Source organism: Corythoichthys intestinalis, chromosome 21, assembly GCF_030265065.1.
Source record: "Corythoichthys intestinalis isolate RoL2023-P3 chromosome 21, ASM3026506v1, whole genome shotgun sequence".
In the NCBI taxonomy this organism is placed as follows: Eukaryota; Metazoa; Chordata; class Actinopteri; order Syngnathiformes; family Syngnathidae; genus Corythoichthys; species Corythoichthys intestinalis.
Genome location: NC_080415.1, coordinates 32,873,608 through 32,886,808, shown reverse-complemented (window position 1 = coordinate 32,886,808; position 13,201 = coordinate 32,873,608). Strand labels below are relative to the sequence as shown.

General features: G+C 39.2%; 1 protein-coding gene across 4 annotated transcripts in view; it reads left to right on the top strand.

Moving 5' to 3' along the window:
* The window catches only part of plce1 (phospholipase C, epsilon 1), a 151,455-nt gene that overhangs the window by 17,984 nt on the left and 120,270 nt on the right, over positions 1-13,201 (top strand). For 3 of the 4 annotated variants that reach the window (XM_057825376.1, XM_057825373.1, XM_057825374.1), the window contains exons 3-5: positions 5,151-5,716; positions 7,998-8,345; positions 11,322-11,531. In XM_057825376.1, coding sequence (XP_057681359.1) covers positions 5,171-5,716; positions 7,998-8,345; positions 11,322-11,531 — 1,104 coding nt within the window. In that variant the 5' untranslated portion in view covers positions 5,151-5,170. The remainder of the gene's footprint in view (positions 1-5,150; positions 5,717-7,997; positions 8,346-11,321; positions 11,532-13,201) is intronic. The other variant, XM_057825375.1, reaches the window with a different exon arrangement.

The window sequence follows — 13,201 nt, the reverse complement described above, 5'->3', positions numbered from 1 at the left end:
CAAACATGGTGGGGGCAGCATCATGGTTTGGGCCTGCTTTTCTTCAGCAGGGACAGGGAAGATGGTTAAAATTGACGGGAAGATGGATGCAGCCAAATACAGGAACATTCAGGAAGAAAACCTGTTGGTATCTGCACAAGACCTGAGACTGGGACGGAGATTTATCTTCCAACAGGACAATGATCCAAAACATAAAGCCAAATCTACAATGGAATGGTTAAAAAATAAACGTATCCAGGTGTTAGAATGGCCAAGTCAAAGTCCAGACCTGAATCCAATCGAGAATCTGTGGAAAGAGCTGAAGACTGCTGTTCACAAACACTCTCCATCCAACCTCACTGAGCTGGAGCTGTTTTGCAAGGAAGAATGGGCAAGAATGTCAGTCTCTCGATGTGCAAAACTGATAGAAACATACCCCAAGTGACTTGCAGCTGTAATTGGAGCAAAAGGTGGCGCTACAAAGTTTTAACGCAAGGGGGCCGAATAATATTGCACGCCCCACTTTTCAGTTTTTTATTTGTTAAAAAAGTTTAAATTATCCAATAAATGTTGTTCCACTTCACGATTGTGTCCCACTTGTTGTTGATTCTTGACAAAAAATTAAAATTTTATATCTTTATTTTTGAAGCCTGAAATGTGGCGAAAGGTTGCAAGGTTCAATACTTTTGCAAGGCACTGTATATATATATATATATATATATATATATTTTTTTTTTTTTGATTAAATCGTTTTCTAATTGTATTTAACGTTACAGACAAAATGTCTTACATTCATCCAGAGTCTTTAGTTTTGGCTCAAATTTATCGCGTAAACGGCGGTAATTATTATTATTTTTTAATTAATCACGTTAAAATATTTAATGCAATTAATGCATGCGCTCCACTCACGCTTTGTCGCGTTCAGTCTATAATGGCGCCGTTTTACCTATATATAGAGCTAACAGGCAGCGTTAAATGAGTAGAGAGAATTTTGGCAGTCTTTGGAACCTCTTTTTAATTGGCTAAAGCCTTACAATCCCTCTCTCAACAATTAGAAATATCGTGGGAAGTGACGGTAGTGGTTGATCTTTTCTTTAGCAGAGAAGATATGTCAATGGGTGCCACTACGCACACTCATGGTTGCACTTCTCATCATGCATTTGGGCAGAACAGTTAAATGGCTACAGTATCATTTACTGAAAGCTCAGCAAATACACTAGATGGCAATATTTAGTCACAATATACAAATTCACATTTATCCTTTAAGAATTGCAAGTCTTTCTATCCGTGGATCCCTCTCACAGAAAGAATGTTAATAATGTAAATGCCATCTTGAGGATTTATTGTCATAATAAACAAATACAGTACTTATGTACTGTATGTTGAATGTATATATTTGTCCGAGTTTTATTCATTTTTTTCTTAATGCATTGCCAAAATGTATATGATCGGGGAAAATTATCGGGAACGATTGGAATTGAATCGGGAGCACAAAAAAAAAGCAATCGGATCGAGAAATATCGGGATCGGCAGATACTCAAACTAAAACGATTGGGATCGGATCGGGAGCAAAAAAACTAGAAAAACTTGTAATTCTTAAAGTATAAATGTGACTTTGTATATTGTGACTAAATATTGCCATCTAGTGTATTTGTTGAGCTTTCAGTAAATGATACTGTAGCCATTTAACTGTTCTGCCCAAATGCATGATGGGAAGTGCATCCATGACTGTGCGTAGTGGCACCAATTGATATATCTTCTCTGCGTTGGGAAATAACATAGGGTGTTGAGAAAAAGATCAACTACTACCTTTCTTCCCCACATTGCTCCCCACGATATTTCTAATTGTTGAGAGAGGTATTGTAAGGCTTTAGCCATTTAAAAAAAGGCTCCAAAGGCTGCCAAAATTCACTCTACTCATTTTACGCTGCCTTTTAGCTCTATATATAGGTAAAAAGGCGCCATTATAGATTGAACGCGACAATGCATGAGTGGGTCGTGCAGCGCATGCGTTAATTGCGTTAAATATTTTAACGTTATTAATTTTTTAAAAATTAATTACCGCCGTTAACGCGATAAGATTGATAGCCCTACTTCAAGCCAAAACTAAAGACTCAGGATGAGTGTAAGACATTTTGTCTGTAACGTTAAATACAATTAGAAAACGATTTAATAAAAAAAAATTAAAAATTTTTTTTTTTTTTAATTTTAAAAAAAAGGCATGTCCGATATTTTTTTGCCGATTCAGATTCTTTGAAAATGACGTGGATGCCGATCGATCGGGACATCTTTAATTATATATATTATAATAATTATTAAGAACTATGCAGAATTGCACTTTCATTTAAAAATAAATAAAAATACCTGAGCTTAGCCTCAAACGGTATAAAAAAAAAGAAGTAAATGAGGATCTAAGTACAACAAAAAGTACGCTAGCCTAAATGCTACAAAATGCTTTTTTTCAAACTTTTTTTTTTACAATGCTCTTAACAAATCAGACACATATTCCCACAAAAAAACGGATAAATACACCTGTAAACTAAATTACGAATGCATAAAAAATAAAAAAACATACCTTCTGTTGGTCTTAACAAGGAGCAGCCAGATTCAGCCGTCTTAAATGAGTTATGTCAATTAGTAACGTGCCCCGTCATATCCTCAGTAACAGTAACGGTATTGCAAAGATGGGAAAAGTAATTACCTGGTCTTTCCTTTGGAAAGATCAGGTAGTGAGATTCTACGGCCTCCCCCCTATATGTTATTCTGTTTTTTTTTTTTGAATGGGAATCCTTCGTCCCGCCGCGCAGCCCAAACCGTAGCACCGATCGGCACCGTTCAAGTATCGGCACGACCGGAATTGTCACGCGACGATGGGAATTTTTCAAACGGCCCCGAAAATTTTTCGGTTCGTCCGTAAACGGCAATTTTCTGGAAAAAACAAGCAATTTTCAAAATGTATCTAGTCCTACAATTTTTTACCAAATTACATAATTTAGGTATCAAAAATTCCGGGACGGTGAGGGGCATAAAAGTTGTATACAGAATTTGGAAAAAATTTACGGTTCCCCAGAAATTTGACAAAAACTTGCCCATTCATTTTTAATGAGAAAAAAAAAGTTTCAAAATGTATCTAGTCCTACAATTTTTCACCAAATCACACAATTTGGGCATCAAAAATTCCAGGACAGGGAGGGGAATAAAGGTTATTAATACAATTTGGAAAAAATATACGGTTCCCCGGAAATTTGCCAAAAACCTGCCCATTCATTTTTAATGGGAAAAAAAGACAACTTTCAAACTGTTACAAGTCCGTCAATTTTTGACGAAAACACACAAGATGGGCGTCAAAAATTCCGGGATGGCGAGGGGCATAAAAATGACAGCGGTAAATTTTTTGATAAAATGTACGGTTTCCCGGCAATTTGCCAAAAACTGGCCCATTCATTTTTAATGGGAAACAAAGAAAAGTTTCAAAATGTATCTAGTCCTTCAATTTTTGACCAAATCACATAATTTGGGCATCAAAAATTCCGTGACGGTGAGGGGCATAAGAGTTGAATACAGAATTTTGATAAAAATTACGGTCCCCCGGAAATTTGCCCAAAACTGTCCCATTCATTTTTTCTAATGAGAACATTTCCCATTCACTTACAATGGGATTTCCAATTGAATTTTTTTACATTGCATTGATGCCATTGACGGCCACGCATGTCGAATCTATTGATGCCAATGTACTTGGATTCAATTGACTTTATGGATGTCGATGCCATTGACGGCCATGGACGTCCAAAATGTTTCCCATTCATTTTCAATGGGGAAAAAACTAAATTTCCCCAAATCAACAGATAATGACCAGATATCAATAGGACCTGTCCCCCAAACATCCCTGACTCCATTGACGGTTATAGGGGGTGCTGCCATTGACGTCCATGGACGTCCAAAATTTTTCCCATTCATTTTCAATGGGAATTTTTTTTTTTCCCCAAATCAACAGAAAATGACTAGATATCATTAGGACTTGTCCCCCAAATGTCCCCAACTGCATTGCTGCTTATGGAGGGTGATGCCATTGACGTTCATGGACGTCCAAACTTCCCATTCATTTCCAATGGCATTTCTTCATGTTTGTTCATTTTATTGATGCCAATGTACTTGGATTCCATTGACGCTTATGTAAGTTGATACCATTGACGTCCATGGACGTTCAAAACTTTTCCCATTCATTTTCAATGGGAATTCCCCCCCCCCCCCCCCCCCCCCCAAATCAACAGAAAATGACTAGATATCAAAAGGACGTGTACCCCAAATGTCCCCGATTGCATTGCCGCTTATGGAGGGTAATGCCATTGACGTTCATGGACGTCCAAACTTCCCATTCATTTCCAATGGCATTTCTTCATGTTTGTTCATTCTATTGATGCCAATGTACTTGGATTCCATTGACGCTTATGTAAGTTGATACCATTGACATCCATGGACGTCCAAAATTTTTCCCATTCATTTTCAATGGGAAATTTTTTTTTCTCCCCAAAATCAACAGAAAATGACTAGATATCAGTAGGACGTGTCTCCCAAATGTCCCCGATTGCATTGCCGCTTATGGAGGGTGATGCCATTGACGTCCATGGACTTCCAAACTTCCCATTCATTTCCAATGGCATTTCTTCATGTTTGTTCATTCTAGTGATGCCAATGTACTTGGATTCCATTGACGCTTATGTAAGTTGATACCATTGACGTCCATGGACGTCCAAAAATTTTCCCATTCATTTTCAATGGGATTTTTTTTTTTCCCTAAATCAACAGGAAATGACCAGATATCAATAGGACGTGTACCCCAAATGTCCCCGATTGCATTGACGCTTATGGAGGGTGCTGCCATTGACGGCCATGGACGTCCAAATTTCCCATTAATTTCTAATGGCATTTAATTTGTTTAATGCCATTGATAGGCATGTTTGTCCATTCTAGTGATAGCCTTGGGCGGGGCTACGATCTGTATAGCCACACAGGAAAGACCAGGTGTAATTTCTCCCGAAATTGCAATTTCTAGTTGATTATATTACTCCCTAGTCCTACTGAAAAAAATATTTCCATTCTAAACGCCAACACTGGTTACTGGTTAAAAAGTCATTATTGGACAACTCAACGAAATTTTTTCTTCTCTTCAGGATTCAAAGAAGAGACTACAATGGCCACGGAGGAGAGTCCGAACGTCTCGGACAAGCGCGCTTCACCTCCGTCTTCCGCGGTGAGAGAAAGCAGACGCTTGAACGACTGCCAGGAAGTCCAGCAGCACCCGGACCAGCTTTGGCTGCCCAAGCAGCGTAGTAGCCCCGCTCTCCTTTATTACAGGAAGTTGTCATGTGACAGTGAGATTGACGCTTTGGATTATGGTTCTTTGGAGTACAGCCCTGAGATGAAGCTTTATCCAGAGCGAACACTCGACAAAAGATTAGACGGAATCACCTCCGAGTCTACGAAAAGTTTGGAAGGATCTTTGAACCAGTTGGATTTGATACACGAGGGTGTGGGGGAAGCCAGAACTGGCTTTAACTGTTGCTCCTGCACCCATTTTAACCGCCGTGACTCGACAAACTCGTATCCCAGCCCGAGTTTGAGCCTCTGCTCCAGCCCCGCTCATAGTCCGTCGCTTAGACGCCACGGCGTCTACTGGAGGAGCCGGCAACACTTTCGTCGCTGCAGTTTGCCTGTGTCAAAACAGGATTTCCACAAGGTTGCAAATCATGTTTCATTATATATTTATATAGTATAGAAAATACGTATTTGAACACCCTGTTGTTTTGCAAGTTCTCCCACTTAGAAATCATGGCGGTGTCTGAAATTTTCCTTGTAGGTGCATGTCCACTGTAAGAGAGACAATCTAATAAGAAAAATCCAGAAATCACAATGTATGATTTTATTAAACAGTAGCCTTTGTTTGCAATTACAGAGGTCAAAAGTTTTCCATAGTTTTCCACCAGGTTTGCACACACTGCAGGAGGGATCTTGGCACACCCATCAATCAGGTTTCTGGGCTGTCGCTGAGAAACACAGAGTTTGAGGTTTTCAATTGGGTTTAGGTCTGGAGACTGGCAAGGCCATGCTAGAACCTGATTATGCTTCTTATGGAGCCACTTTTTGTTTTTTCTGGCGGTGTGCTTCAGGTCATTGTCATGTTGGAAGAGACAGGCATGACCCATCTCCAATGCTCTGACTGAAGGTAGAAGGTTGTTCCCCAAAATTTCACAATACAGGGCTCCAGTCATCCTCTCTTTAATACAGTGCACTCTTACTGTCTCATGCGCAGAAAATACCCCCAGAGCATAATGCTACCACCCCCATGCTTCACAGTAAGGATGGTGTTCTTGAGATAGTACTCATCATTCATCTTTCTCCAAACACTGTATGTGGAATTATAACCAAACTTCTATTTTACTCTAATCTGACCACAAAACTCGCTCCCATGACTCCTCTGCATCATCCAAATGGTCATAGACAAATTTAAGACTTGTGCTGGTTTAAGCAGGGGAACCTTCTGTGCAATGCATGATTTCAAACCAGGACATCTAGTGTATCATCAACAGTAACCTTAGAAACGGTGGTCCCAGCTCTTTTCAAGTTACTGACCAACTCCTGTCGTTTAGTTCTGGTCTGATTCCTCACCTTTCTACAGAGGTCAAACGTTTCCTATAGTTTTTCACCAGGTTTGTACACACTGCAGGAGCAATCTTGGCCAAACCATCAGTCAGATTTCTGGGCTGTCGCTGAGAAACACGGTTTGAGGTTTTCTATTGGATTTAGCTCTGGAGACCGGCAAGGCCATGCTAGAACCTTGTTATACTTCTTATGGAGCCACTTTTTGGTTTTTCTGGCGGTGTGCTTCAGGTCATTGTCATGTTGGAAGACACAGGCATGACCCATTTTCGATGCTCTAACTGAAGGTAGGAGGTTGTTCCCCAAAATCTCACAATACAGGGCCCCAGTCATCATCTCTCTAATGCAGTGCACTCGTGCTGTCTCACGCGCAGAAAACACCCCCAAAATATCTCACACAAAAATACACACGGTCCCAGGCTTCAACTGGGACCGTGTGCTTTGGTCAGATGAGACCAAGATTGAGCTTTTTGGCAACAAACGCTCTAAGTGGGTCTGGCGTGCCACGAAAGATGCGCATGCTGAAAAGCACCTCATACCCACTGTGAAGTATGGGGGTGGGTCAGTGATGCTGTGGGGCTGTTTCGCTTCCAAAGGCCCTGGGAACCTTGTTAGGGTGCATGGCATCATGAATGCTTTGAAATACCTGGACAATTTAAATCAAAATCTGTTGCCCTCTGCCCGAAAGCTGAAGATGGGTCTTCACTGGGTCTTTCAGAAAGACAATGACCCTAAACATGTGGCCAAATCTACACAGAAATGGTTCACCAGACACAACTCAAGCTCCTCCCATGGCCATCTCAGTCCCCAGACCTTGTTTTGTTGGCAAAAGGGGGTTGTACAAAGTATTAACACCAAGGGTGCTAATAATTGTGACACACCTTATTTAAAGTCAAATAATTTTTTTCTTTATGTGGGATTTTTTCCCCACTGAATGAATGCACTTGTATTTTAGGTTGGATTTTTCTCTTTTTTTTCCATTAAGGTCCCATATTACTTGAATAAAAAGTAATTATTAGAAGCTAAAAAAACACATATTTTTCAGGGGTACCAATAATTATGGAGGGCACTGTATTTGCAGCTGTATCACACAAATAAATTGTTAAAAAATTATGCATTGTGATTTCTGGATTTATCTTTTTGGATTATCTCTCTCACAGTGAACATGGACCTACGATGAAAAGTTCAGACTCCTGCATGATTTCTAAGTGAGAGAACTTGCAAAATAGAAGCATGTTCAAATACTCATTTTCTTTACTTTATATAATTATTTTACGTGTATGAAACCTAAATTGAAAAGCAGTTGCTAAATTCATGGAGTTTATCCAGTAACTCATCACTTTTAATGTTTCTACCCCCAGCCATCACGAGGCTCCTCTCGACGCAGTCCTTCCAGTGAACCCAACTCCCTGGCGTCTTCCCCTTTTAGCTCCCCACTCCTTCAGCGTAACGGTCACTTTCACAGTCACGGATACAGCTTCTCCAGCTTAGAGCGACTGGAAGGAAACACTTGCTCCTTGGAGAAATTTTTCCAATCCGTGACACGTGAAGAGAGGTTGACCCCGGAAAGGAGAAGGGGGAGCCGCGACGGGGGTGACGAAAGTGACGAGGGGTCCGAAGATGATCTCCTGGATAACTCTGAATTCGTCAGGAACCGTAAGGAGCGTTCCACCGTCCTGGTGAGACGCTTCTTTAAGAATAATCAAAAGGTACAGACTTGTTTCTTGGAATGCGTTTTCACATGAATTGCATATCTTCTGCTAGTGCTGTGCGATCCAGGCCATTTTATATCACGATATAGAATTGACATGAAGCTGACCTGCCAGAAATGGTAAATTTAACAAGCAGTGCTGCACCCTAAATGTATCCAGTGCAAACAGATGCAGTAGCACATATTTTTGCTTAAATTTAATGATAACTAATTATCGACTACTATTTGTGAGTAATGGCTTTGTCTCCGGTCTGTGTGGATTGCTTATTGAATTGAATTGAATTGAATGCACCACGACTCACCCAAAAACAAACTTTTGCCAGGTAATGGTGATTTGAAACAGAATAATTATGTAACATTTGGAGCCAGCTGTCCCAGATTGTGTCACAATGTCACACAGACCTGTTTCCCCGAGAACTTGGTGCTTCAGCCACGTTGCAGCGCCACCTACAGTAAAACTGCATTTTTTTTACTTCCGACTTCGAGATGTAGTCACACATCCCCCTATCATTGTCATGAAATTTGTTGAAAAAGAGCAAAAACAACAGTTGGCTAACTTTCATAGCAAAAGTACGCTAACTTAAATGCCATAAAATGCTAACGTTTATTATTATTATTATTGTTATTTTTATTATTTTTACAATGCTCTTATCAAATCGTTCAAACACACATTCCCACAAAAACAAAACAAACCGCTAAATATACTTCTAAACTAAAAAACGACTGCATAAACAAGCATATTAGCTCAAAAATAAAACCATACATTTTGTTGGTCTTAACAGGGAGCAGCTGGATTCAGCAATGTCAGACGTGGTATGGCATATTCACTGTTGCCACTAGAGGGCAGTGTATCCACCCAAATCAATAAAACAAAATGCAACTTTCAAAACAAACCATTACAACGTCGCTCTAAACGAAACCTCGAAGCAGCAAAATTTGATTCAAAGCTTTTTTTAAATCGAATTACTGGAGTCAATCGATTAATCATTGCAGCACTAAAGTTCTGTCTTGTATTGTCCGTCTCCAATTCATGAAATCAAGTACTGCTTGGTCAATTTACAAGGGAATTGTTCAATGTGCCTCGGTTTGTAAATTGTCATTGTCTAAAATTTTTAGATACTTCAGCAGTTGGATTTTTTGGGGTTGGCTTTGAAGTTTCCATATTTTAAGCATTAAATTCTGTTTTAAGGGTCTTAAAAAAAAGAATTTAAAAGCCTTAAATTTCACTTGTCGACAGGACACGGGGGCGGGGTCGATTTAATAAGGGGGCCTATCTCCTTTAAAGCTGACCGAGAGGAAACACAGACAAAAAGCTTTATCCGTTGAAAATTCTTGTAAATAAATGCTTAAATCCTTGAATTCTTTATAGATATGGACGTAAAACAGTCTCGATTCTTGGTTAAAAGCAAAAAAAAAAAACGTGCCGTTAGCATTTCTTTTCTGTAAATACTGCGAACTATGATGCTAGTCAGTAAGCAAATTAGCGGCCGCCATATCACAGACAAAGAGCTTTTTCTGTTGAAAATTCTTGTGAATAAATGCTTAAATCCCTGTATTCTTTATAGCAATGGAGGTAAAACAGTCTCGATTCTTGGTTAAAAGCAAAAAAAAAAACGTGCTGTTAGCATTTATTTTACGTACATTTTGAAACCATGATGCTAGTCAGTAAGCAAATTAGCGGCCGCTATATGTAAAGAAAGCTTTTTGCCTTGAAAATTTTTGTCATTAAATGCTTAAATCCCTGAATTCTTTATAGATATGGATGTAAAATAGTCTCAATTCTTGGTTAAAAGCAAAAAAAAAACCGTGCAATTAGCTTTTTTTTTTTACGTAAATATTGAAACTATGATGCTAGTCAGTAAGCAAATTAGTGGCCGCAATATGTAAACAAAGAGCTTTTTAAGTTGAAAAGTCTTGTGAATAAATGTTTAAATCCCTGAATTCTTTATAGATATGAACGTAAGAGTCTAGATTCTTGCTTTAAAGCAAAAAAACATGTACTTAGCAGTTATTTTACGTAAATATTTCGACGTGCCAATGCTGTACCAGCTCATTTCTTCCATTGATTTTTTTTAACATTTAAAAATGTATCATGCATGGTACGAATGACATAATTACCTTTAATCCTCAAGCAAATCACTCCTGAGACAATCCTTCCTGTTTATATGCAGTACAGCTTTCGTACTTTTTCAACCTAAATCCGGCATTAGATCGCTGCATGTGACCGACTGCTAATAAATAAAGCAGAGTGTGGGATGGCCCACTCGATTGGTAATACTTCTACAGCATATGAAACCCTATCAGTGTAGCAAGTGAGCCCAAATTGGGCGCCGTTTGCTGGCCAAAATTTGCATTTTAGGAACTGGTCTATATATGGCGATAATGATGATAGACATGTTGTATAGCTATAGATGGAAAATTTTACATAGTTTTGGTGATACATGTCGTCATATCGTACAGTACTATCTTCTGGAAGAATGAAAAATGTATAATGTTATCACAGTTTTTGGAAACAATATCATCCAATAATGTTTTGTCTGATTTGGTCCGCTTCTTCATCAGATCTGGCGATTGCTCTGATGCTAGAACCAGCAATCATTCCAATCACATTGTTTTCTTTGGCCTTTCGGCTGAAGGATTTTTCTTTGGGAAACTGCAGTTTTCTGGAGTGTTCTTTAATTTACTGAATTAGGAAGTATTCCTACAGCGACGCGGAGAAAAAGTTGATTTGCGGTCAATGGAAGGTTCCAGTTTGTTGAAGACTTAATCCAAAAAGGTTTCTTCAATTCCAAATTTGTAGACGAGGATGCTGTGAATTGAAATGAGTTTAACACCAGTAGATGTCCAATCCATTTGAAGCTCATTTTCTGCAGTCCTCCCATTTCAAGTGGATTGGACATCCATTGCCGTCAATAGACTCAAACAATGAAGCCTTTACTGTGACCTGAAACCTTTTGAAATTTCTTTCTGTAAGATGACCAAGTCGGTGTGCACCGGAACTAGAGCCATTGTCCGGACTCTCCCTTCGGGACGCATCTCGGAGTCGTGCTGGGACCGGGTGGTTTGTCGCCTGACGTGGCGACCTAACAAGAAGGATATTCTGCCAATCTTGACTCCCCGCAAAGGAGAAGACCTCCGAATCTGCAAAGTGATGTTACACAACGTCTGGATACAGATGTGCAAGGTAAAGACGAGAAACGGTCTGTTCTTGTTGATGTTTCGGTGAAGCGTTAGCTTGTTGGTCCTGCTTTCGAAACCCTTTGACATTAAACCCCCGCAACTTTCTAACAGCTCATCAAAAATCCAGGCACCACCAAGTCGCCTCTTAATTTCGTACGTTTCATGAGAACTACTCGGCCTTTCCCGTGTTGTGTCACCGCCTCTTAGCGTGGAGTTACGACACGCTGATCCTCGACGGGTTTTAAAAGTGACGTGAACTTTCCAGCGATGATAAGACCTCGGTTTGGCCGGGGTTTCCCTCTCCGATTTCTCGCACAAAACCGAGAACGAAGCTCTGGCCAGGTTGTGGTTTCTCTTATTTACCTTCTTTTCTGTTTGGCTAGAAATGCGAAGCCTGCGTTGCATTAGAGATGAATAACATTTTGGAGAAGTATGTTAATGGAGCAACACGCACACACGCACACAGGCTCTTTGTTCGGGCTGCGGAAAAGTGATTTATTTCCCTGTTAGTTCTGCTCCCCGTATTACTGACAGGCTCAATGACTGAGCCCTCTGTCCAAATGTGCGCTGAGCAGAGTTGGCATGATGGAAAAGTTGCAGAAGTTGAAGGGAAGGCAAATGAGAATGAGAGGAGATGGCTGAGAATTTTAAAGACCACATATTATTATTATTATTATTATTCTTTTTTTGAATTAATCTAAGGTAGTTGTATGCAACTGAGTCAGAGGCGATTGCTTTCCTGGAAGTGGCGACAATTTGACAGTCCAAAAAGTCACGAAAGTGAGAGCGGTTGCACACCTGTGTGACTTGGGGTGACACATGGTTCCCTTTTGTGGTTTAGTTTTTATTAGAGCTCTCAAACGATTAAAATTTTTAATTGAGTTAATCACAGCTTAAAAATTAATTAATCGTAATTAATCGCAATCCAAACCATCTCTAAAATATGCCATATTTTTCTATAAATTATTATTGGAATGGGAAAGATAAGACAGATATATACATTCAACATACTGCACATAAATACTGTATTTGTTTATTATAACAATTAGTGCTGCAACGATTAATCGATTAACTCGAGTATTCGATTAGAAAAAAATACTCAAATTAAATTTTTAATTAAAGTGGCATTGTAATGGTTTATTTTGAAAGTGTTTGCATTTAGTTTTCTTGATTAGGGCGGATACACTGCCTGGTCTGCCTATTTTCACATAGCTGAATCCAACTGCTCCCTGTTAAGACCAATGTAAGCTAAGTTTTTGTTTGAGCTAATGTTTTTTTAATGCATTCATAATTTAGTTTATAGGTATATTTAGAAGTTTTTTTTGTGGGAATATGTGTCTGAACCATTTGTTAAGAGTGTTGTAAATAAAACTTTTGCATTTTATAGCATTTAAGCTAGCGGACTTTTCTATATAAGTTAGCCCATTGTTCTTTTGTTGTACACAGGTCCTCTTTTTTTTATTTATTTATACCGTTTGAGGCTCAGCTCAGGTATTTCAATTTTTCATGTTCCTAATCCGATTACTCGATTATTCGAACTAACTAGTCCATCGATTAATGAACTACTAAAATATTCGATAGCTGCAGCCCTAATAACAATAAATCCACAAGATGGCATTAACATTATTAACATTCTTTCTGTGAAAGGGATCCACAGATAGAAAGACTTGTAAT